At 35.9% G+C, this 27,378-nt stretch overlaps 2 protein-coding genes across 2 annotated transcripts; one reads left to right on the top strand and one right to left on the bottom strand.

The window, feature by feature from the left end:
* Positions 1-9,895: 9,895 nt before the first annotated feature.
* Positions 9,896-25,481, top strand: LOC117787751. Its single transcript, XM_034626356.1, has 3 exons — positions 9,896-10,360; positions 16,445-16,734; positions 23,082-25,481. Exons 2-3 carry the CDS (start codon positions 16,623-16,625, stop codon positions 24,179-24,181), a joined length of 1,212 nt encoding a protein of 403 aa, XP_034482247.1. The 5' UTR covers positions 9,896-10,360; positions 16,445-16,622; the 3' UTR covers positions 24,182-25,481.
* LOC117786624 (putative gustatory receptor 77a) lies at positions 16,847-18,945 on the bottom strand. Its single transcript, XM_034624962.1, has 2 exons — positions 17,818-18,945; positions 16,847-17,008 (listed from the first exon to the last, which is right to left on the bottom strand). Exons 1-2 carry the CDS (start codon positions 18,943-18,945, stop codon positions 16,847-16,849), a joined length of 1,290 nt encoding a protein of 429 aa, XP_034480853.1.
* Positions 25,482-27,378: the final 1,897 nt, after the last annotated feature.

Consider the following 27,378-nt stretch of genomic DNA (forward strand, 5'->3'; position numbering starts at 1 on the left):
TGAATTTATATGGGGGAAAAGCTGGAAAAACTTGCGCTCAAGTTGAGCTCAAATTGATAGAGTGCAAAATAATGTGCAACATTGTGGGGATGCAGCAGCAGGAGACGAGTCACTGGACAGAAAAGAGAAGAGGAACAAGGAACAGGGGAGTGGGGACTGGGGACTGGAAACAGGGAACAGGGGAAGGGTGACTTCTTTTCAGCAGCGCTTAAAATGTAAATCTCTTTTGTGAATGTGCATTTCGACAATCTACGAGTATTTATTAATATATATATACTTTTTTTTTTTTGTTGAATAGCTGGCGGTAAAAGTTTTGCCTCAAGTGCGCATTTCATTCCCAAAATGTTTTTCTTACATTTTTTCTCGCAATGCTTCATTACTTTACAACTTTTTGATGACAGTTTTATTGGCCATATTTCCCGTAAGAAAAGAGAGAAAGAAAGAAGAACACATTTTCTTGCATGCAGCTGCAGGGGAAGTGGAGATGTGATGGGGCATCCTATGAGAATATTATAGAATTATGGGCTGTTTTTCATAGAATTTAAGTGGAAAGCTTGGAGTTTATAAAGTGATTTGACTGCTGCTAATTGAAGGATAAAGAACATCTGGGCTTAACTTAATAACTCGGGGAATTTGTTGTTATTTAAGCATGTTTTCCCTTAAGCTTTTCCCTTAACTTGCTTTGAGTACATTTTGCAATTCTTATGAGTCAATTTCTTACCCATAAGAAAAGTATACTTTTGGGCGTTCCAGAAAATCGAGGTAGAGCTCATTAAAGTCTTGTAAAACGCTTTAAAATATCAACACAACATTTTCAATTTAAGTATTTTCATATTTATATTATTTCGCTTACAATTATTGGCTGTTTTCTCTGTGTGAAAATACATTAATAAATATGTGTAAGTTTAATTTACATACATAACACTTAATCCCATTTATAAAACTTTATCAAAGAATTAATATGCATACAAAATAATGGGTTTTTTATATATTAAAGAGTTAAAAGTTGCTATTATATATGTAAGTGAACTGACAGGTGAGTTATTAGCATTTTTAATTACTTGGGCTAATTTGGGTAATTAATATTTAAATCTATTCTAAGAGTATCAGAACTGAGTGCAAAGTTTAATCTTCTTATTTTCATTTATAGCAGCATTAAATGCACTAATTTAAACACGCCACCAATTATATACTATACTGAAATTAGCATTGATAGATAGGCCTTTTAGATCGTATCCATTCATCACTGTAATCCACAATATTTGACTACGATCCACAACACTTAAAATGGCTCCTGAACATTTACTGGCACTTAATGTGGCATTGATCATTAGCATTGGTAGTTCATCACTGTAATCCGCTACTTTTGATTACGTTTCACAACACTTAATGATGTTTTATTGCGGTTTCCAGCACTGCACTTAGAAATGATTCATAGCGTTGCCAGATCGCATCCATTGGGGCGTATTTAACAAGCAGTCGCCGAGAACATTTGAATTACAAATTAAGCCAAGCAGAAAGCCAAACCAATTTGCGACCGCCCACACAATTTATTTTAACAATTTTTATTTTCACGGGATTTGCGTTGGGCAATTTACGCAACGGCATTTTTTTTTTCCTGTTTTTGCTGTGTTTTCGGGTAGAAAGCTAAAGAAATGTTTGGTGGGGTGGGGGAAAAAGAAATGTCCGCAAATGTTTCGCGTTTTTAAGGGCAAGTAATTTGCCACTCGTCCATTTTAAATTACATTAGTTAAGCGAGGCAAGCGGGACACGATGCTGGTCAAATGCATATTTTTTGTTTCAATTACTAACTACAAGAAGGGGCAGTGAAGAGAGAGGAAAAGGAATGGGAATGGGAGAGTTTTGGATCAAGAAAAGCCAAAGCCTCGCAGTGTTGTCTTAATCAAATTTGCATATAAATTGCAGGCATCCCAAGTTGAAGTTGAAAGTTGATTTCGATTATTTGATGAAAGTTTATGGAGTTTTCATAAAGCGGACAACAGCGACAGTGTCAGCAGAAGCAGCGACAGCATCGGTGGCAGCAACAGCAAATGCCACAGCAGCAGCAAATGCCACAGCCGCAGCCGCATTTGCCACACTGCCCGCATTCAGTTGCCTGTCTCGCATTTAGGTTGTCAAAATGTCGACTTATTTATCTTAAAAACATTTCGAAATCTGACCATCCAAACAAAACGACTAACTGTTACTCTGCAAAATATATTTTATTGCTAAAAACAATACAAAGCTAAAATGCGAACGACTAACAGTGACCCCAGATATAAAGACTCTATCCAACTATTTGTTTGGCATTAAATTTATGACCAAAAAAAAAAGGATATTTTAATTGTTATGAATATTAAATTTAAAAAAAAAATCATTGGAATATTTTATATAAGCAGCATGATCTTATGCTTTCATCAGATAATAGACAAGAAGAAGACTTCAATATTTTAGATCAATAGTTAGAAAATAACGTTACGAGCTGTTGTTTTCCTGTGGGACAATTATTAGGAGTTTCGGTTTTTAAGTTTCGGTATAGTGAAAAAGTTTTATCGGTTTTTACCGGCATAAGGTTACGGTTTCGGTTAAGGTTTTAATCCCTGATCAAACTCAATGTTGCATATTTAACGATTTAGTTTCCAGACAATTTATCAATATTTATCTAAGCTTTATTTATAATAAATTTTGAACAGGTTTTTTCTTATGCGAAGCACGTATAAATTATAGGTAATCATGTTGACAGACTTATAAATTAAATCGAATTTTTCTACAAATGCAACTATTTATCAAAATTGTTTGAAGAATTTGTGGCAGGAATTTGCAACATGTACATTGAACATATAGTTGAAAAATTGCAGAAATACATGAGAAGTATGTTTTTAAACGTTCTTAAACGATTTTTAAATTTATTTTTTATTTATTTGGCTATGGAATTTGTGGTGGGAATGTACAATAAACTGTCACTTTTTATGCTGCACACAATACTGTCACAACTTTATGATACTCATTATTTGAGGGTTTTTATGGACACAGGGTATAAACACGATGATGACGTTGACAGAAGCTGGAAAGTATGCAACGCCTGCTGCGTTTTCTTTTTTTTTTTTTTGGCGGTTTTGGCTTCGTTTCGTTTCGTTCTGTTTCGTTTTGTTTCGTTTTTGTATCGTTTTTGCTTCGATGCGAGCAAATGAACTCGTCGTCGTCCTTGTTGTCGTCATCGTCATCCTTGTGGAAGTGAGTGAAGCTAAAGCGAACTGACTGCCAGAGTGTCATTTAATGCACAGCCAGATGGACAACAGGACTGCGGGACAGATGGATAGCTGAATAAAGGGACAAAGGGACAGAGGGAAGAACTGTGTTATATAGCTGGCAATAGAGCGCAACATGAGGCAAAATATTTGCCATTGGTCAGCTGCTGATGTCCTTGCTGGAGATTTTCTGTGTCTGTGTATGTGATGCGTGTGTATGGCAATAGATGTGCCAGTGACTGGGCCTTTTGTCAACCATGTCATATTTCATTTGGGCCAAGTCTTAATACCTTAAATGTACGCTCCACACACGGCCACACACTTAAAGTCCGTCCTAATGCGTCCAACTCGTACTTCAGAGTCCAACATGCATGCAAATTCCACAACGTCTTCATGCCTGGCCACACATGTCGGCCAGCCTGCTTGTCGACTCAATGAGCAAATGAAATTTATTTCATTATAAAACCAGGCCAAAACCCGGAACCTGAAAGCCATACCATACCATACCATACCACACCACACCAGACCAGACCAGACCAGGCCAAGACCAAGACCAGGCCAAACATTTGTTTTAGCAGAAAGCCGCAAGAAAATTTTCATTTTGAAATATGCTTTCTGAAATAATTTCGGTCTTATGACAGACCCCCGGACCCATTTAACAGCGTTGCCAACACAACGATGTCGACAGCGCAAAAATTGTAATATTAATTTTGTGTACAAGACGACACAAGAGAGGGGGGTCAGTGGAAAGGGGGACGTAGAATAGAGGAAGGGCATGCCCTTGATAAACCCACAAACCGACGATGCACAAAACAATGAGCAAGGATTCATAATGGAATTTCATTGGGGGTAACAATAACAAAAGTCAAGACGTAACGGAAGCAAAGGCCCCAAAAGGATAATGCAGGGAAGGGGGCAGTGTCCCTTCTCTAGCAACTTTATTATTGCCATTTCCCATTGTCTGTATGTGTGTGTGTGTGTGTGCGAGTGTGTGTAAAATTTGCCACACTAAATTTGTACGAAGGAAAAGTGTCACCGGGGAATTAAGCTCATCAACGCTGATGACCATGATTCAACTCTTAACTAAAATTCAAGTTAAGAGCAGCTAAAGCAAAAGTCTCAACAGAGGGAGGGAGATAGAACAGATAGAACAGAACAGCGAATGAAAGAGATGCAAGAAGAGATGGAAGTTGAAATGAAAGAGCTAAGCCATCAAAAAGAGAGAGGGGAGATACAGTGAGCTTAAGATAAACTCAAAGTGGACAGGGTATATTAAAAATCTACTAAAATGAAAATGAAATGAAAACGCATCGCTTGAGAATGAAAATCTGTTGGCATTTTCCGTACTTCGTTTTTTCGGTTTTTCTCTTTTTTTCTCTTTCTGCTTTTTTTGAAAAGGTAATCAAAATAAATGAGCGACATTTTGCTAGCTGATGAACAGAATAGAGAAATGTTTTTACTTCAGAGAATGAAGTGAGAAGAAGACGTGGCTAGAGAAATAACTCGTTAGGTTCCCTTGAACAATGAACGTTTAGGGGTTTCCACTAACGGCAAAATGACGGAAAAGGGACCATGTTGCAGGAAACAGGAAGCAGCAAAACGATGGCAGCGATTTCCTCGTCAAATTATGACTTGTTTGTACAGCTGTCAGTTGATTTTCCCTCAATGTGTGTGTGTCTCTGTGTGTGTGGGAGGGTGTAGGTTCCCTTATGCGTGTGTGTGTGTGTGTGTGTGCATTGAAGAAACCAGTAATCACTAGGAAATCTGTGGGGTTTCTTAACAAACAGTAGCTGACAGTGAAGGCAACGAAATAGAGACATTTCCAGAGATTTATTAAGTTCTTGTGCTGTATTAACTTATAAAAAAAGATGTTTTTCTTTTTCGTATCCCCAAGTTAATATGAAATTTAAATAGCATTTTTAATGTGTCTACCTGTCTGTGATTTCCAAGAATGCGAATTCTGTGTTTGTCAATATGTTTGATTTTGTGTATATTTTAGATATAGCAAACAAGGATATTACAGACTCGTAACAGATAGACTAACCTATAAAAAATGTATTTAAATATTTTTGACCAATATTAAAAGCCAAGTTGATTAGTCCTATGTATCTCACTCTACAAATATCTGTATAAACGCATTGATCTCAAAGGTATAGGAATTGAAATATCTTATATCTTAATAATATAAAAATAAATTAAATAAATAATAGTAGAGATATTTTACGGATCTATCTAAAAAATGTCGACTGTATAATTTACGTGTGAACCAAAAGGAGGATAAAGAAACACTGATAAGTTTGTCTTAAAGTGCTTATGTGAATTTGTGTTATGGTATCTCGTAGTCGATTACTCTCGACTGAAACATTCTTATTACTTATTTTCTTGGAACAGTACATGATGTTCTTCCGGTACTGGTAAAATATAAATTACTCGGCTCCGCAATATCCGGACAACCTGCGTTCAATTTACTCTGAAAGACTCCCATCGAGTTTGTAGTCCGAGTAGGGACCTTAAACATATTTAGATAATATATTTGGAGAGAAAGACTTTTCTTGCATTATGTGTAGAAAAATAACTCACTTAACCTAAGGAGCAATCAGAACAATAGCTTCCTCCAAAGTATCTTTAACATGAAGTCCAGATGGCAAGCAGAGACATTGGCACTAAGGGAACCATTTGAAAAAATTGCCTGGAATTTTCCAGCCAACATAGATATGCAGCATCAGTCTAGGCCTCTAACTACAATTTAGCAACAGTTTTAAAGCCGCCTACCAGTTTGCCAGTGTACCGCCCATAAATTACCATTTGGCAGCTACAAGCAACGCCTATCCGACTCCACCCACCACCCACCGCCCATCACCTACCTCCTGCCACCATATGGGCAACTGAAAAGCCGCATTGCCTTCACTTCAGGCCTTTCCTTTTATACCTTTGCAGCGGGTATTATAATTTTGTCACAATTTGTGTAACGCATTAAATCATGAGAAAAGCCATAAAGTATATATAAAGATTCTTGATTAGGACAATGAGCTGAGGTTGATATAAGCAAGTCCGTATGTCCTCCCGTTGATGAAACTAAGAATTACTTCGCAAACTGATATAGTTATTTTATCATATAGAAAGTACTATCGATGAAAAATCTACCTATAGTATAATAAACTTATATTTTCCTTTCTTTAAAAATCTTACTATTTTACAATTTATATAGAAAAGATCCACAAAAAGATTTAAGGTTGAGTTTAAAATACCTAGTAATTTATTTTTATAATTACTGAAATCAGGATACTACATAATATACCTTTTATAACATGGAAAAGATCGGTAAATATAATCAAGGAAAAAGTTTGTTATTTATTAAGATTTTTCAACCAAGTTACGAGTAAATATTAAATGATTTTTTATGCGTACTGATTGATTTTTTCACCATTTGTTGGAATAAAAATAGTAGTGGCCAATTTTTTAATGTCTAGTTAAGGGGTTTTTATAACTATACATGAGATATTTGGACGGTAAATGTATATGAAAAAATGTCATATCTTAAAATATAACTTTGATCAATTTTAAGTATAAGGAGTATATCCATAATTACAAATACAAATACATATTGTCAAAATTTAATAGAATATTAAACTTCTTTAAGATATAAATATATGCTCTTATAAAATGAATTAATCACAAATGCGCTAGGATCTCCAAGAGTATCAAATTTTCGGCGTGTTAAATATTGGATAGGAAGGGGATATGCCGGGCATTAGGCGCACTTTGCCGCAAGTCGTTTGCTTATCAGTTTTTCTGGATGTCCTTTTGGACATCCAAGCATCCCAAGCCAATGAGACAAAGTCAACGGCTAAGTGAACTGCTCGCATAATGACTATGAGGAGGATGGCAACTCTGGCTATGGGTGTACTGGATCTTCTTCTCCTCTTTTTGGGGTTAGTTGCAGATGAAGGAACGAAGCAGACACGTTCTTTGGCCCCTTATCATCGTTTATTGTTTGGCTACATATTTTATTTGGGAGTTGCAGGCGCAACAACTTTCACTTGCCTTGGCTCGTTATTATCCTATTAGGATGTGACAGCAGCTCACAAACTTTTCATTCACACAGAGAGAGAAAGAGAGAGAGAGAGAGTGAGAGAAAGGGAGCAAGTCAGTGAAATACACCCACTGCACACATGTCGTATACATAACGCTTTTTATATACTATCGTCTTCAAGACATTACAAGCTCGTTAAAGTGAAATCAATGTTGTTCTTGTTGTTTGCTGTTCACTTTGACTTTGCCTCGTCCTACTCCCGTCCGTTTGTCTTCTTGTTTTGTCCTGTCTTGTCCTGTCTTGTCCTGTCGTCGCTTTATTTGGCTATGTATTTTTATTTCATTATAAGGATTTGGCTGCCTTTTTGCTGTTATCTGCGGCAGTTTATGTGACACAGGAGGCAACTGACCATGAAAATTGTTAAGCCAAATGCACAAACATATCAAACTATATATATAATGATATTTATAGCTGGCACAAACTTCGTCTGTCTGAACAAATCCTGAACTTAGCTGCAACTTTATACTGAAATTAAGCTACAAAGATGTGCCATTATCAGATAATCACAAACTTAACAGCAACAGACTGTAACGAAACTTTGACTAATGTATTTCATGCTTAATAAGCGTAATTATTCATTTATATATAATAGAAACAAAGTAATGTTATTTTACACTTAGAACTATTATTATTAAAATTTAAATATAACATTTAAAAATATTTAAAACTACATGAAAAAAAGGAGGTTGTTAAAATTTTTTTAAAATCTAATTTCTAAAAATAAAAATCTTACCTTAGTTCCTTATATATCATTTGACAGCATTCTTAAATTCAGCAACTTAAACTAAATTCAATCCGTAATTAGAACAGGTTAAAGATATCCACTTCCAAAAAACCTTGCCGAAAGTGAAAACAGGAATTGGCCTTTATAAATATGTTTTCCCAATGAAATCTATACTATGTTTTAATCAGTTACTCGAAACATTTCTTAAAAGTTTCCCAAAAGTTACAAATTCTTACCGAGTGTTAAATAAAAACTTTAACATATAGATTTATTATAAAATCGTTTTTTTATGAATAAACTTTATCTGGAGAATAGAATAAATAATAATGACAATTCAATCTCTTGGCAAGGTTTTGTCTTACTTCTTTCATTTAAATTAGTATTGCAGTTTATCAGATTATAACCTAGCACTTAATGCAATGACAACACCTGATGATTAGTCATTCTTTAACTGTGGCCAATTAGTCACCTGAGCAATCTCTGCAATGACAAGAAACATTGAAATATTATGCATGCATAATATACACTTTTGTACTTGTTGCGATTGTATATCTGCATTTTTACATTAATCCGTTGGGAACGAGAATAAAGACGAGGGAGTGATAGGTGGGGGAGGAAGAGATTTTTTATTTTATTTAAAATTTGCATTTCACACACGCCTTGGCCTGGAAAGCCGAATGAAGGCAACGATCTCTTAATAAGTAAAGTATGTACGAATATGTAAGTGTGATCGATCGATCGGTTGGTCGTGGAATTGAAATGGGAATGGGAATGGGAATTGAAATTGGAATGGAAATGTATGCACGTGACGAGTGCGTGTGATGCACTCACCATTCATTCAACACTCACCCAAAAATTCCTTAGCGGTACCATTTTTGAGTGTTGTGTGTGAAAATTTATGGCGTGCTCGAAAATTGTTGTTTGCGACGCATGCTAAAAGCTTGCCAAAAGATCTGCAAAGTACAATATATACACATAAAAATACATATGTATATTTTTTTCATACATACATATGTCAGCATTTTTGTTTGGCAAAAGCTTGATAGAGCTTTTTGACGAAAGAGCAACAAATATACAAATGCTTAGAAGAGTAGCAGAGCATGAGAACGTGAGAGCGTGAGAACAAATCATAAGCACAGGTTGCCGGCTAGCCGGTTAGCCGGCTGACCGCTTGAAATGGCAGCACAAGGTTGCGAGAGTGTGAGAGCGGCATAGAGGGAGAGCGTGAGAACGTGAGAGCGTAAGAGAGGCTGAGCTGCAAACCCGCTCATACAGTGGAAGATCAAAGCACTTCAACCAGGGCCGTAGCTAGACACTTCGGGGCCTGGGGAATAAATGTAACTAATTATTTTTATTGATTCTCTTCATTTTTGCCTTCCGTTTCAAATAAAATTAACGTTGTAATTTATTTGCCAAAACGTTAATATATTATTTGTTCTGCTGAGATTTACTAATTTCCTAGTACAGATTTAAGCCGGAGCAAACTGAACATTTTTGTGTTCTCTAGCACAGACCATAATTTGGAGTATTGAGTATCTGCTGTAGATCTTGTTGCTCTTAAACGTTTTTCAAAATTCCTCCGTCCAATTCGAAAGAGTCCACAAAGTAAATAAATCTGTTAAACAAGATCTAACCTATTTGCCTTGGTTAAGATTAGCCTGAATAATAGTAAATGACAATTTTGATAAATTAAACTTTACAAATCAGCCAGATTTGACGGGAAAAAAGCTGCTCTGTCAACACTGGTGCGCTGCTCAACCTGATGATCGTTGCGTCGACGCTGGCAGAGGTATACGACCATCGAGCTGCGAGCAGCGATCAGCGAGCTTTAAATGTTGTGTCGCAAACTTGAACGCTTTAGTGAGCGAGTGATAGCCAAAGAGGGCACGAGCACGAGTCTATCAGGCCGAACACGGTGTCAGTGTGTGTTGTGAAGTGATGTGAGACGCAGGCAAAGATGCTATAAGATCAATATAACAAAACCCAACTAAACGTAATTTAACAACAGTTTAAAAACGAAAAAAACCCAAAAATAAGCGACGCGCAACAAGACGAAAACCAAGCGTGAAAGCAACTACAAAAAAATAAAAAAAAATTAAGAAAAAAAAGGTGTAATAAAGTGTGAGGTGCAAAGTGAATAAACTGCACAGAGAGCCCTCGACCCCGTACCTCCCTCCTCCCCCACAACAGCGTGCAACCAAGCAGCATGTGAAGTCGGGACGCAACCAGCGAACATACGAAAGAAACAATATTTATGCTCTGAATGTTGGAGAGCTTACAAAATTTACGTGGCAGGTGTGTAGACCGCTTACTCAGCTCACATTCCACAAATTCTAAAGACATAATCTATATGGCAAGAGTGAACATATTGTATGATTGCAAAGGGTTCCCTTGATGTGCATCAGTTTTCCTTGTTGTTTTTTATATGTTTTTGTTCCGAGTAACTTGAGAGTGCTTTTTGCTGATTATATAAGCCGCAATGTATTGCCCGTTTTTTGTTGACTTTTTTAGTTGGGGCCTTGGTTGGTTTGAAAACGAGACACATGTGAAAAAAATGTTATGCTTTATAGAGATAAGATAGCGCATATCTAATAATATCACAGAAAAAAAGCCATAACGTCATATGCTGAAAAGAAAAAAAAAAATAAAAAGAATAATTTGAAAAATTGAATGAACAAAATGAACAAGAATTTCAATTTGTTTATATTATGGAGCTTGGGTTTTCAGTTCCGTTCCAATCCATTCGAATTTATTGGCTGTGCGTATACGCATTTTATTGGCTTTGTTCAATCTGTCTTTTGGCACTGGCATTTGCTAAATAATAAACAAATTATAAATAGGTAACTTAATAAATGTACAGTAAACTAGAAACTAAACAAACGCACACACACACACACACGCACTCACATACAAAGATACAATACATATGTATACAAAAGAGACAACTGAAAAATCTTTTTTTTTCTTGTTGTTGCTTTGAGAATATGCTGCATATCTGTGTGTATATTATTTGTAGTTGTATCTATGTATGCGTATATTGTTTACACAAAAATCAAGGTTAAAAGCGCAAAGCGACAAGCGTAAAAGGTGGAAGCAAATAAATATATCGCTCAATAAACGAGCAATGATCGAAAAATGTCTGTGTACATACTCATACTTATACTAATAGTGACATTGTGTGTGTGTGTCTGTGTGTATCTGTGTGTGTCAATGTGTATGCTGTGGCAGCATTAACCGTAAGTACCAAAATGAGCCATGGGAAGTCTATTAAAGCGTAGAGCGTAAAGCGAAAAGCGCGGACTACTAGTTGAGAGCGTCCATCAGCCAGCAGCGAAGTAAACTGAGCCCATGCCTTAAACCAGAGCAAAAAAAAACACCAAAAGCAAAAACAAAATAAGTCGAAATACAAAAACAAACAACAAAAACCAAAAAAAAAAAAAAAAAACAAGAAAGTAAAGCTTACGCTCAGTAAGAGTCGAAGCTTTCATACTCTTTGCCTTTGCAAAACTCTTCAAAAAATTTGGATCTTGTGTATGCCCCAAAATATGCAGTTAAGGTCGACATTAAGTTTAACTGAGACATAAGTTGACTTCAATTGGCCGATGTCAGCTAAAGTTTAGCTGCAAGTAATCCGATTAAATTAATATGATTAATTTTAAACGAGTAAATTCAAGATTTGCATACTCTTATGCCAATCAATAACGACTCTCAGGCTCCTCGGTAATATTTTTGGCATATCTTTTCGCATGAAATGACATTGATTCCATTGGATATTATTATAATCACTGAAAATGGCAAAATTAAAATAAAAATTAAAATATGTATATGCAGTTTTTAAGTTATAGCTTTAATAGTTTTCTTTCATCATAAACATAAAATAATATTGTGTGAGTAGACTACACTAAAAATACCTGGTTTATTGACTACCTTAAAATACGATTTTAATGGATTTCTGTTACGTAGAAAATTTTTAGAAAAAAACCTCATTAAAAAGTTCTGTTTCCACAGAAAGTTGCTTTAAAACTTTATTAACAGCTTTTAAAGTAATAATTTATTTTACTTTTTTAAAAGCTTACTTATTGTTTGCACTTTGTGATCTCTGTAAGTTATTTAAAAAAAAGATTGATTGCAATTTAAAGCATCTGTAAATATTGTTTAAAAAATATGCAGAAACTTTTGTAGATTTTGTAACACTTAAGCGTTTTAAAAGCAATTTTCTTATTTAAATTTTTCAAAAAAAATCTTTTCAATTTTGTTTGCAATTAAAAAAATAAATTTTTAATTACCGACTCTGAATTATCGACTTAAAAAAGTATTCGAAAAGAACATTAAACATCCGTCGTTTGAAGTAGAAGTCAAAGTACTTATGTTATGGTGTTTGTTGTATAGCAAGATTCTAGGTCGAAAATTCAGAAGCTGGTTAAGTTGATTGCGAGCTCGGCTTGTTGCATGCAACATGCTGCAAAATCATAGCGAAAGCAATTATGCCGCTTGCAAGTGTATGGAAATGGTGATCAGAGTGTACGGAGTGTGGAGCACTGTGGAGTGAACTGCTTGTGCAATGGAGTGCTGCAGAGTGGTGTAGAGTGGGGCACAGAGTGGCGGCCACAGAGAGCCGCAGGCTAAAGTCAAAGCAAAAAAAAAGCCATAGCCAAAGTCCAGAGCATAAACGACGAGCCGACCAGGCCAGAGTCAGAGTCGAACCCAAAGCCGGGCTATGTTGTGGCCGTGTTGCAATGCTTGTATGTATGTATACATGCATGTATGTATGTGTGTGTGTGTGTGTGTGTGGAAACGAGATGACGAGCTTTATTTTTCTGCGGTAGCTATGGCAACAACAGTTCCCCATTCCCGTCCTCTCGACACTCCTTCAATCCACCCCTGCAGCACCCCCTCCGCCAACGTCCCTTTCAAGTGCTGCTGTTGCTGTTGCTGCTGCTTTTGCTGCTGGCTCATCAAAAAAGCCAAAAGTTGTTGAACGTGAAATTATTGTACGCGAACACGAGTAAATACACTCACACACACACAGATACACACACACACACACATACAAGTAGAGACCGTCAACTTCGACGTTGTTGCTGCTGTTTTGCATGTGTAGCGTCTCAAAATAAATAACAAAACAGACGAAGAAGAAGAACAAGCTGAATCTAAGTAGTGAAGAGAGTATGAAGAAGTATGCAGAAGAGCATGAGATGGAGAAGAAAACAACAACAACAACTACAACATCGAAAAAAAATGAGCAAAACGAAGGCATGAAATAGATGCATCAGATTTCGCATTCAAGTGAAATTTATGGCAATCATAAAGCTTATCTTGCTTTCGAGGTAAAAACTTACAGTTAGCATTGGGTTGCGCCCCAAACTCTAGACAAAAGGCAGGGGCTATGGGGCAGGGTTAGGGGTAGGGGTAAAACGAAATGGAGAACCAGACAGAGAGGGAGGGAAGTTTGCGGGTACTTAACACTGTGTCGGGGGCTACAAAGCTCCATTATGCTCAACTGATCGCAGTTGTTGCCGTCGTTGTTATTATTGTTGTTGTTGTTGTTGATTTTAAGCAGACAAACATAGAGCTCAAGACCTCAGAGCTTACCGAGTGTAGTACGTAGCGTTATCAATGTTTAGTCATCTACACAAATATGTAGAAAGAACGAGAGAGCAACAAGACAGAGGAGCAGAGAGAAAGAACAAGGTAGATTACAGTAGAAAAGAATGCTCGGAGGTTTCACATACCTCAGACCATACATACATACTCGTAGTACACCTGGTACATATAGTAATATTAGCTGGAAATAACTATGAGTAAATATGTACATTGTACAATACCTGGAACGGGGGTATTGAGATAAGAAAGTTGGTAACTCGACAAACGGGAAGAGCTAGATTAAAGTTGGCACAGTAAAGCGACTAGAGTTGAAATAGGCCGGAGAGAGAAAGCCAAGTTAAGCGAAGCGAAAATTACTTTATGAATTTAAAGACATACGCATAAACGTAATTTGTCTTTTCTGTTGTAAAATATTTCGTTCTTTCTTCTCTTATTTATACTATAGAAGACGTCACAACTTGTTTACTCAGAAATATCGAAAAGTTTTTCAGTTTAAGCTTCAAATTTGACATTAATTTCTCTACATTTTACCTCACAGTATCTCTGATGTAGCTATCAAACCCCTAAAATAGACATTGAAAATTTAAAAAATAAAATCTTGATTTAAACATAAAGAATGTTCACTTTTTTTAAAACCTTCTTTAAAATTTATTTTATAAAAAGTGTTTCAATCTTTTCTTTTTATTAAAATAAATAACTAAGCATTAGAAGTTAAAAATACGTTATCTTAATTTATAAAAATAAATATTCATACAAAAGCTAAACATCGTTTCTAGTATCAATTCTTCAGCCGAACATTAGTCGTGTAAACTATTCATTAGAATATTCCTATATACATTTTTTTCCTTTTCTTTTCTTTTATGTTTAGACACTTTTATGTTGATAAAGTTGTATACAAATTGCATTCAATTGATGGCATAAACAAGTCTTTATAAAGAATTCTATTATTAACCCAAAATTGGCGAATCGAATTGAATTATCGCTGTTTATCGTTAAAATTCTTTTGCAAATCTAACCTGACTGTCATAATACACTCGGGGTATATACAAGTGATAAACAAAAACAAAAGAAATGAATGAAGACTCTATGAATCATATTATATAACGCAAGAACAGGAACTTTATCATAATGAGAGTGGAAAGAATTTAAGAACCTAATTGATTCATCAATGGGTGTTTTATAAATATTTATTTAGCTACTGATGCAATCGATCGGTTCGGTGCATTCAATTGGAAGTATCAAGAGCTGAATAGCCTCAGGTTGAACAAAAAACAACTCATATACACACACACATGTTTAAATACCTTTTAAAATTGAAAGCAAGCCATTTATTATGTCGAGCAGAGGAGACGTTTCCATTCACATTTCCACTCCTATTCAGTGGCAATCGGAAGTGCGGTATCGTTTTCGTAGTCGTTGTTATTGTTGATTAATTAACAGTTCGATTAACTGTTTGATTGATAGTTCTCCTTTCATTTCGTTTCGTCTAAAGCAACGCAAATTTTAAATGCAAACTCGTCTTTGGTTGCAATCCGCTTCCCATAAATTGCAAACTGTGAATCTCCCTCTGGGACTTGTTTTAGCATTTGATTGAATGAATATGAAAAGAAGCAACAAAACTCATGCGAGTCTCCAATCTGAGCCAAAACAGAGGCGGCAACGACTGACTACCTGTACCTTTTCCCATGTGGCAGCAACGTTTATCAGCTTTGGGCTTGCAGCTCCATTCAAGCCACAAAAACAAAAGCAATGGCCACGATGATGAGGCCAGCAGCAAAAAAAAGGCAACACTTTTCAGTTTCGGGTTTTTGCTTTTGTGGCGTGTGCTCGAGATGCGAGATACGAGATACGAGATACTCTCATCCTCACTGTACGAGTATCTGTATCTGTATCTCATGAGTGAAATGTGTGCCGGGTTGCCGTCGGGTTGCCTCCGGTCATTAAAAACTATTCGCACAAATCCAAAAAAGGTTGCTATTTTTAGCAGTGATACAACACTATACACCGTACACTGTTCACAGTACATCGTCGACCGTCGACTGTCCGTCGGTCCGTCAGTCCGTCTGTCTATCTGTGACTTAGTAACGCTGCTCGGTGTTTACTGCCCTGTTTTGCACTGCAATTAAATTAATATACAGTCAAACTTTACTATAGCGAACGCGTTGCTAATCAACGTGCACTTTTATAAATTCAAAGTTTCATAATTAGTTAAGCCTTGGCTATAACAAACTTCTAAATATCAAAAGTAAGCAATCTATTGCCACTGAATTTCTGCATAAAGAATTTATAATGAAAGGAAAATTCCTTAATTAATTTACACTATCTCTGTACAACTTTGAGAGAAAAAAACAAGCAAAGTTTCGTAAAAAATTAAAAATATAGTGTGTAACAACAAAAAAAATTTTTCAAATTCAAATATACAAAAACATACAAAAATAACTAACGTAAACATAGTATTTATTTTTTCGTCGAAAACTTATAGTAATCTTTTACTGTACTATAAAGACAACATTAAGCCTCTGCTATCAATTTATTATAAGCGATAATGTCTATAAGCCATCGTTATAGTTAGGGTCCACTGTACCTATTTAAATAAACACATAAATAGGCATCAGCATCTGTAGAATATTGTGGCTGCGTCCCGCTATTAAAATTGAATAAAAATTACGAGGCATAAATGTGTGTTGACAATTCAAAAATTTTATTATTTTATTTTATTTATTTCAATTTTTAAATTTCTTTTGTTTTTAATGCTTTACTTTGCTTTTCTTTCAGATGATATACGACAAAATTCAATTGGTTTTGATTTCGCAATAAGGGAATCAAGAAATAAAATTGCGAGCGAAGACTTTCGAGAATTCGCGAATTCAATCGCAATAAACATTGTTAAATTTGTAGCCTCGCTTCAAGGTCATATCGATTGCCAGACCAATTTATCGATAACAAGAACAATATGCAGTTGACGATGTCCAAGTTTCGGTGCTGGCTCCAAGTTGTTGAAATAACAATTTGCCTTTTAATATTTATCGGCGGTAATCAGCTGCATGTGGCCAGTGCAACGACACGTAAGTCTACCAAATATTTACTTTTTTTAAGCCTTAATTATATCTGTATCTTTAAGCAGTACCTGCAGTTATAACTGTGTTTACACTTGTATCTCGATCTGTACAAACATCATTATGCGTTGATGATCTTATCAAATTGTATGAGTATCGTTACGTAGATTAATATTGTTTGCATTATGTCAAATAAGAGGGCATTGTTCATCTCGAAGAGTCCGCAGGCCGACATTTTGTAAATGCGTTCATTCAACTGCAGTTGTAGACCATAAAAATCGAGCTGCAAACGATAAAAACAAAAGTTATCGGTTATCGGTTCAAGTTGCTATTAACTTGAGATGTGCAAGTTTTAAAATTGTTTTCCTTTTAATTTTTTCAAATTAAATATGTTTTGTATTCAACTTGAGAAAATAATATTGATTGACTTCAAAAAGGAATAAGCTAAGAAGATATTTAGTAGTTTTCTACATACTTTAAATTGAAATTTAATAGTTGATGGCTTGAAGAATTTCTCTTGATTTTTCTTAACACTAAAACTCAATTTGCACCATCGGACTTAATTATTGTTCGAAATGAATCTTTAATTTTTCAAAATAGCAAGAATGAGATTAAGAGAAGATTAATTGCATCATGTTTAAATGGAAATAAAAGTAAGAACAGCCCTTTTTTTGAAAAAAGAAAAATATTCGGTAGAATTTCAATTTTATTTTGAGAAATTTTAAAATAAATTTTATTCAAAAAGCTTATAGCTTATAGTAAATGGTAATTAACTGAAATCGGATGTGTGCAAAATATTTTCGAAGTGAAAATAGTTAACAGTGAACTTCTTAATTTACTTTTAAAAATTTTATTATATATAGAAATATATTAAAAGGGCGTAAGCCAACAAAAGGTTGATAAAAAGAGAAAGTTGTCTCATTTTCCGCTTATAGAAAATGTGTAAAAAAGTGTGAACAGAATTTTAAGCAAATGATTTCGATAAGAACTTCGCCTTTAAATTGATATCGGAGAGAATCGAAAGGGAACAAGTCAATCTTGGGTTTATTTGCCGTTAGTTGCTGTTATCGTTATCGATAGACCCACACATACCGTTTGCCTGAGGGCCTTGCTGCAACTAGGTGGTACCGCCAAAGCGGCTCTGCTCAACGTGCGACGCGTTTTGCAATAGATGCAACGCAGTCGATGCGTTTGCATGATGACGAAAGCGAGTTGCACGAACAAAGAGGAAATGGTAATCAATCCGTAGATGTTGAACGGAGCGGGCTGTCTGAATTTGCGTAGCCACCAGCGGCTGAATTGGACAAAGTAGGAGAAGAAGATGTGCAAGACGCACTCGATGGACACAAAGGCGACGAAGGCGAGCAACTGGATGCTGTGGAACGAGCAGAGGCGTTGACTTAGTTGCAACAATTGGCCGTGCAGACGCCAGAGGCGCCACAATTCCAAGGCCAGCCAATGCTGCTGTGCCGCATGCAATCTCCAGCGCTGTGGCATGCCCCATTTGACAAGCGACTGATGCACTTGCACTGCATCCGACAGTATTCGGTCCAAGAGAAGATTACAGTGATGCAATAAGTGACTAATCAGTAGCAAGGCCAACACGTAGAGTCCCAGACAAAGTTGCAGTCCCAGCTGGAGGCCATAGTAGAAGAGCACACTGCAAAAGTATGTGCCACTGCGTTGCGACATCGGATCGGTGCTGAGAACGAACACCGAGTGCGAGGAGGAGCCAACGATAGATGCACTCAACAAGAAGACTGTCCATAGATGGTCACGTGTGTGCAATTGTCGAAGTGACTCCCTTAGCCGTCTCGTGTGCAACAGCTGCAACAATTGGCGGCGACACGAAAGCAGCTTATTGAGCCACCTGATGATGCACATCTGTCGCGTCGTGTGCATGTAGACCATGAAAACAGTCGACACCAGCAACAAGGCGAAATGTTGACAGCCAACAATGAAGAGCAGAGCATTCTGACGCAGGAAGTCCATGCGTGTGTAGATCATGTAGAAGGCATGTGGCGAGTAGCACAAGACAAACACTGCCACAAGGTAGCCATGGAGGCGCCAATACCGACTGCAACGTACGTCTGCCACATTCCCGTTGCCACTCATCTGGGGCAGTGTGGCTGCCATCAGACCAAAGAGTCGGCTCAGCTCATAAATGCCCCGTAGTGTGGCATGCAACAACAACAAGTGGGCGCTGCGTAGGTGCAACATGCTCAGCTCACTGTATGGAAACTACTAAAAGTCCAGTTAAAGTCCATTCCAAGGTACATTGAAATGCCTTGTCATAAATGAAATCATGATTATTTGTGCCTGCCACCTGCTGACCTTGTTCTGGCCATGGCTATTAGCCTGATTGAATTCCATTTAGCCAAGGCGCTCACTCAACTAGATAAAGCAGGCAAACAAAAGGTTTCCCAGGCAGAGAAACAAAGCATAAAAAGAGGTGAAACAAAATCACTGCAGTACATTAATTAACCCTATAGTCACAGGCTGTTAGACGCAACTAAACTGATAAGAAACGATACAGATAAAGGCAAACAGAAAATAAAGTGAGAAAAAGAGAACATGTTTGGTAGAGAAGGCAAAGAAAGAAATCGACTTCAGCTTTATTTACAATAAACTAAATTTACATTGTGTAACTTGAAAAGTAGTAAAAATCTTTGAAAGCACATTGTGAAGTTTAGTTCAAGTGTATGGAAAAAATCATTACAATGTAGATATTAATTTAAAAACACTAAAAGATGTGAACAATTTTGTTTTGTGCATTAAGTTTTGTAATATAAAATATCGTTAGTTTTATTAACTCAAACTAAATTCTACTAGAGTAAACTCTAAAATACCTGAAACTTCTAAAGTGCTTTGGAATTAACATTTTTCTTTTTACAAGATAAATCTTTTTACAAGGTAATGAATTACAAATAAAAAAATTAAATTGCGAAAGCAATTTTGCTTTAACAAGTTTTCTGATGAATATATCATTCTCTTAATATGTTAACTATGTTCATAAAACAAACCTTAATCCGATAAAAACTTTTCATTGCGGTAAATAACAAACAATCATAATATTACTGGAATATAAAAGTAGTTTAAATAATATATGTGGGTATAATTAAAATTAAAGTAACTTTGCAAACCAGGAATTCAAAAAATTAAGCTATTTGTAAGGAAACTAACTCGATTTCCCAATTTTAAATTGGTTTTCTGGGAAAAGTCTCGCTGATAATCTGAGTGAGCTTCAAACAGCTTACGTTTATTACATGTCAAACCAAAAGCTTTCAGGTATTTTGGAATTAAGCTGCGTGCTCAAAAATCTGCCGTCGAGAGCATATTTTAAAATTCGTGATTGCAATCAGTGTCACGAGATAAACTAACAATTTAAATTCTTTACACAATGGTTTGAGTCTCAAGTCAGGGGAAATTTTTCATCGCATACACTGAAGAAAAAAACGAATGCTGTCGTCTTTGTCGTAGTCGTTGCCGTTGTCGTTGTATTATTAAAAAAGTTTTCACTTTAAAGAGTTTTTACCCCCTTTTTTCCGTTTTTCATGCAACATAAAATGCAAAACACTCGAGTTCTATGTGTACTTTTGCCTTTATGGTAAACTTTGTACGCTGTTTATAAGTTTCAGATAGAGTGAGAAAGGGATAGAGACACGGAGTATGAGAGACGGAGATAAAATACAAAATAAAAAATATGTACAAAATAAAAAAAAAAAATAAAAGGCCATGTTGCTGCAACTTTCTATATGCTTTTGTTCTGTTATTGCCGCACTCAGCTCGCCAAACTCTTGCAGGCAGCCAAGTGTGCGGTTTTTATCTAGGTTAGGTTATATGACTAGCTTTATCCTGACTTCGTCCTGCCTTTGGTCCCTTTTCGACTGCCTGACTGCTTGTCTGCTTGTCTAGCTAGTCTGACAGTTGCTTGACTTTCCACTGTCGCACTTTGAAGGCTAATTCATTCACATTTTACGCTATTTCGCTTAGCACTAAAAGCAACAGCTTCTTGTCCTTTTATACCCTGTAAACATGAGATAAATGAAATAGGGTAAGCAGACAAAATTGTATTAAGATAAGAAATTCAAACGAAAGTTTTTTTCGCTCCTTTTTCAATTTAAAATATAATTTAGTTTTTCCATATCATTTTTTACCGACTACCAATAGCGTAACCTCATAGAACTCAGGAACTATAAGAGCTAGAGTCACCAAATTTGGTATATACTATAATAATTAAAAATTTGCATGTTTCTTTCAACTTTAATATAGAAAGGGTATCTGCTCGTTGCGCACACACTTCTATGTCTAGGTTATAAGTTGTACAAATCTGACTTTAAAAGCCAAAGACCTCCTTTTCCGCTCACCTCCTCCTGTCAATGCCCTGACGCTATACTTCAAAGTCAAATTGCGAACTAAATACAAAAATAAAAGCACCAAACAACTGTCCCAACTGTCTAAGCCGGTCCGCTGATAAGCAGCGACGATAGAAAAAAAATAATAAATATAAAGAAAGAACAAAAAAAAAACTTTAATTAAATAAAGTGTAAGAAGTTTGTCGAAAGGCCCTTCAAAGCTGACAGCGCGACGAGAAGCCACGCAACGCGAATGCGATAAAAATGGGAGTGGGGAATGGGAATGGGGATCGGACTGGGAATGGGAATGGGGAAAGTTGAGGAGTGCATGAATTTTGTGTATACATCAAACGAGAAGGAGTGGAACTTCTTAATTTGAGCTAACCCCGAGATTGTCGTATCGTATTCCTTGAGAGTAAATCAAGTCGATGCCTTATATAAATTATTTTCTTTTGTCTTGGCCGAAGCGAAAAATACAAAAAAAAAAAAACAAAGTCAAAAGGGCAAAGTTCATTGTTGTCGAGGAAAACTTCCAAAAATCAAAAAATAAAACGGGAGAAAGAAGAAGAGCAAAAGATGGAATGCGAAAAATGAAAAGAAATTCCCATTATATGGGCAAGTGAAAATGACAAATTAACTTGAGCTCAAAGGAAGCCGCAAAGTTTTGCAGCTGCCAAACCCAATTGGCAAACAAAAGTGCGGCTGAGTGTAAAGGTAAATTCGAGACTTTAGTGAAAGGTTGCCAATGGGTACAGGTACGCGAATAACACACACACACACACACACAAACACACACATTCAGCTCACACTCCCCACAGGTACAACATACAACACACAAGTTGTCGATTCAATTTGCAGATAATGCGACACGAAGAAAGCTGCCAGATTCGTGTTAATTACTTAAATGTACATTAAATTTGCACGACAGTGCTAAAAATTATTCAAACTGGAATAGTGTAACAAATGGAATAATTAAAGTGTGTTAGATGAGCCCTAATTGGGTTGCACTCACAAATAACATAGAGAAGCTTTTAAGGATAAGTTCAGGAACGCAATTAAATAGTGTTCTATCTACAATATTTGCATTATTATCATATAATTGGGCTTCTATAGTCAGTCTAACTATCATATCTTCTAGTAGAGTACAACTGCGTACTAATCGCAGTTCAGATTTTTGAAATCATAAAAAATATTATTTTAATATAAATATTTAAGAGTATTTATTTAACATTTTTAATATCAGTATTAATACTTGTGAATTGAAAAAGAAAGCTGATGGTTGAAAGAAATAGTAAAGTGGAACAGAATTTAGATCCAATATTAAGAAAATTTAAATTTAAAATTTAATTCGAGATAATATCAAATATATATGTATTTTAATAATAAAATGTTAAAAGAACTTCAAAAAAAATTGAAAATTATAAGTAAATCAACAAGCTAAATAATATTACACAAATAACTATAATTAAATGAATAAATAATTGATACAAAAAAAATTAGGGAACAACTTGTCTTCTTGCTCATCCAGATTCCACTGAAGTCTTACATCCTTTAAGCAGGGATCCACATAGGTTCCACTGTCTACTACTCTGTAGCATAGCATATACACTCATACAGACCCCACTGTAGTTAGTCTCTAAGGCGCGCTTGCTTAGCAGACGTTCATAGATCTACATCCACATAGGCTCCACTGTGGATCATTACTGCAGCGCACCTGCACAGCAAACAGAATAGAATCCACTGTCGACTTCAACAACAGATGCCACAATAGATCGAATCTTTATCGGTGTTTGTCAATTTATTTTCTTGCTCCTTAAAATTTTATACACAGATACCATTTTAATTTTGATCATAACGTATTTCTTAGTATATTTATTTGCAACTGATTTTGTTATTATTTCATTAATTGCTTATTTTAATAATATTAAAATAAATTAATAACAATAATTATAGACAATTTTAAATAATTTGTAACCGTTTTATTTGTGAAATAATTTACAGAGTTGGACGAGGACCCCATACCTCTACCATGCGATTCGATAATGTGTCCGCCGGAAGCGGATATGCAGTGCCCGGAGGACAGCGCCATTCGGGAGATACGTGAAATAAACGCTGTGGATTTAATCAATTCGAATGCAGTGGGGAACAGCATTTCATCATCGGTTGCCAGCACGGAGAGCAGTGCATATAACAGCAGCCTGATTCCGGATGATCTATTTGCCCAGTGCTGTCTGTCCAAGAAGTGTGTGTGCAAGACATGCTACATTCCGGACTGCAACAGCGACGAGGGTGAAGTTGTGGTTGAATTGGAGCCGGAGGCGATGGACACGCCCGGACAATGCTGTGGCAAATTCGACTGTACGCGGGAGCCCAATTGCACGGAGGTCTGGGATACGGATTTCAATTGGCTGCAGAGCTGCCAGCGTTGTATGTGCACCTCCGGTAGAAGGATTTGCGAGCAGACTTGCGATGAGAACACCAATGCCATATGCGAATCAAAGAAACTTAACGCCTTCTTCAAGGATGGCGACCACTGGGACGAGGGTTGCTATCACTGTGAATGCGTCAAGGGTGAACCAAAGTGTACGATATCCCTTTGTGAGTCTCTTAGCTGTCCCAGCGATCGTCAAGTGACTCTCGAAGGCGGTTGCTGTCCCCTCTGTTGGCCCAAGGGCCATCCCATGCCCCACGAGAAGCCAAGCAACTATGATGAGGGATATGGCTATGAACGTAAGCAGGAGTATACCGACACAGATGATCACACTGAGCTGCCACTGGACACAGTCATTTTTGCAGATAACAGCAACACCACCACCACAAGCACCACCACCACAACTAGCACCTCACAGCGTCCTGAAGTGATTACCAAAATTGATCACAATTTAAAGGAAAGCACCACTGCCGCACCCCCTTGCCAGGGACACGACCTTCCCAATGTGGTTGTCGTCCATCCATTAAACGGCTTCAAAGATCCTCATCTTTATCATGTCATCATCGTAGTACTAGTGTTAATCATTGGAGTACTCTACTTGTACATAAGACATCTGCATGCCAAACAACGTTCCTACAGACCAGTCTCCAACTTTGACGACAAGGTCTAAAAAGAGAAAGAGTCAAGGAGGATTAGCTGAAAATAAAAATAAAAGATGAAGAGTAAGCAAGTTAGATAAGATCTAGAAAGAGAGATAACGAAGGAATTGGCTAGAATGAAAAAATAAGATAATGAAATATAAGAGAGTTTGAATGTCAGTAAACAAAATAATGATAATTAAAAAAAAAGAGAGAAAGAGAAAGAAAAGTTAAAATATGAAATATATAAAAGAAAGAAAAACGCCCTTAATTTTAACGCCAAGGCTTTAAAAGAATAACAAAGGGATTGAAAATTAGATACAAAGAAGAAATAGAAGAGTAAAAAGGGGAGACACAAAAAGTTAGGTAGATGAAAAAGTAGTAAATAAAGAAAGAAGACCAAGAAGAAAAAAAATATACGGGACAATGAGGAGAAAGAAGAGGAACAAGAATGTTAAACAAAACTCTTAAAACTTTTGGATAAATAAGCAAAATACTGAAACTGTTAATTTTCATTTGATTATTTTTCACCATTATTTTGTTTGTTTGTTTGTTTTTTAAATTTTTTTTTTTTGTATTTAAAAGATCTCATTTTAATTTCACTTTCACTTCCAAGCAGACATCCGCAGACGCAAAAGCAAAGTATTCTTATGAAATTACGCGTAAAGAAAAGTTACTATTTCTAAAAAAAAAAAAAGAAACATAAAAGAGGGAAGTTTTATTCAAGGAGTAGAAGAAGAAGAAGAAGAAGAGAAGTAACATGTTGTATATACATCGATGGAAATGCCCCATCAGCGAACTAGTATTAAGCACACCAATGTTTTATTATATTATGCACGAACTTAAATGCCAAAATATTATTTCATATGACGAACGCGATTGAAGACGAGAAAAAAAAGCGAGAGAAAACTACCATGCAAATGTGAGGTTAAGTACGCAAGACGTGTGAGGTTAGGTGGAGCTAACCTTAAAACTAAATGAAAAATCGTTCGCCATAGTTTGTATACTAAACGAAAGTAAGTTAGCCGCTAAGCTAGAATATCTATGTGATATTTGTTAATAAGTGTATGTTATAAACAAATGCTATAAACAAACAAACAAAACAAAACAAAACAAAACAAATAATAGAAGAGAAGTGAAGTTATAAGTTGGCGCGCTATCAAAAGTATTCGCAAATGGATCAATCTATATATTAATCAGCTGCTGATCGTTGCCGTTAGTGTATACCTTATGTATGTATGTACTATATATATAAATATATAAATCATTATTCCCTAAAGTCTAAATAAATAACAGAAAATCTGATAAGCAATGCGAATTATATTGCCAACGAAATGAGTTTATTTTTCTTATGGAATCTGAATTACTTTATAGGCACTTCATGGGGTCATCGAATCGTCGAAATGTGGAAATTATTGCACCGAACGCTCATATTTGTATTTAATGTTTCAGCCGGAAAAATAAACAAACCAGAAATAACATTATTAATCAATCAATACACAATATACAGCAATTAGCAGCAAGTGTCTGTGTGTGTGTATATCTGTATCTGTGTTCGAAATATATTAAGAAGCAACAATAAGTCAATTAATGTAGCAAATTTGTGAATACCTTTTTTTGTCTCTAGATATTTATATGTTCATTTTGTTGGTAAATAAAATGACTGGAAAATGTTTTATAATGTTCATTCAATTAACTTCATATTTATTATCAAAGATTAGTGCTGAAAGGTAAGAGATGTCTGCATCAACAATTAAGCAAAATGCAATGGAATATGGATAATACAATGTCTTTTTAATAAACCTTTATTTCTACTCATAGATGAAACGCAAGCTCATTTATTTTAATGAGATATATTGATCCTTGATGGAAAAGGGATACAGCACGGTCATATAGATGATATAAAAGATAAGTAATTTGGTTTTGCTTAAACTCTTTTTTTTTGTGATCTATGGTAATATTTAGTCGATGTGTTTCAACTATTTCCGAAAATGCATAACCCGGTGGATAATGGACAAGTCAAATATGTATATGTAAAAGAGTACTTAATTCCATAAAACGAAAATTTACTATAAATATTAAAAACTTTGGCTACGCTCATAGGCAACTCAATATTTTGTTTGTGCATATGCCCAACTTAAAGATACCTGCAAATACTCAGTGAGTTATTGACGCAAAGATACAAATGTATCTGAAAGATAACATTGATAAGTGACGTTGCTCCTATTTCAATGAATCAACTGTTGTGCGCAGGTGAAAAGAGAAGGCAACATTGTCAAGAGTCTTACAAACTAAAGTGGCACAACTATGAGAAGCATCAAGTAGCGTAGTTGGGGGTGACGGGGGGGTTGCCACAAATGTTTTGAGTTGAAAATTTCCCCAGATGCCCAAAAAGAGAAATAAAAGGTTCCACACACGAGTTGGGCGAAATGATATGATATGATATGCTGAGCATAATGTAATGCCATGATATGATTTATAATATGTAATAATTTCAATGCATTGGCAATGGGACGCCCCTCAAAATGTTGAAGTGGGCAACAAGACGACGGCACAAAATACGAAATACCAAATACAAAATACATCAAGGCATCTGGGGAATTGAGGGCTGCGTGGGCAAGTGAGCACCCTCTGAAGCACCTCGATTCTCGCTTCTCACATCAGACCTACCGCACGTCAGGGCCTCTTCAAGATGGAAGGCGCAACAATGTCGTACATTTTGCTTAGATTGTTATCAAACACTAAAATGCCATGAATAAAACACACATACTCTATACACACAAAATATAAATATGTATGTATAAGCATAAGCATAAGTATATATACAATATATTTATATGCATTTCAGTTCCAGACATACACGCTACTCTACACAGAGCGAAATACCCTCGTACTGTATGTTAACAATTTCACACTTCAAACTAAATTCTTTTACTAAGATTATTGTATAATTGTGTGGTCCCGTGGCTCAGCTGTTAGAGTCGCCGACCTATCACATAACTAGAACTACAGTTTGTAAAATAACTGGGTTCGAACCCTGCCATGTTAAAAATCTGTAACTTACCTGTTCTGTAAATTCTTTAAATTGCACTGAAAATGCTTTAAGTAGCATGTAGCGTGCTCAAAATATTTATAAATGTTTAAAAAAAAAAAAAATCAAGAATTTCGACTTTATTTCGAGTAAAATATCTTAAATCGAATATGTATGTAATTGTTTCAGTAGTTTATC

Source organism: Drosophila innubila (genome assembly GCF_004354385.1).
Source record: "Drosophila innubila isolate TH190305 chromosome 3L unlocalized genomic scaffold, UK_Dinn_1.0 0_D_3L, whole genome shotgun sequence".
In the NCBI taxonomy this organism is placed as follows: Eukaryota; Metazoa; Arthropoda; class Insecta; order Diptera; family Drosophilidae; genus Drosophila; species Drosophila innubila.

Coding starts and splice junctions, on each gene's coding strand:
- LOC117786624 (XM_034624962.1), bottom strand. CDS start 18,945: ATGTTGCACCTACGCAGCGCCCACTTGTTGTTGTTGCATGCCACACTA. Junction 17,009..17,817: donor GCAAGGCCCTCAGGCAAACG/GTATGTGTGGGT, acceptor TATCGTTTGCAG/CTCGATTTTTATGGTCTACA.
- LOC117787751 (XM_034626356.1), top strand. CDS start 16,623: ATGCAGTTGACGATGTCCAAGTTTCGGTGCTGGCTCCAAGTTGTTGAA. Junction 16,735..23,081: donor TGTGGCCAGTGCAACGACAC/GTAAGTCTACCA, acceptor AATAATTTACAG/AGTTGGACGAGGACCCCATA.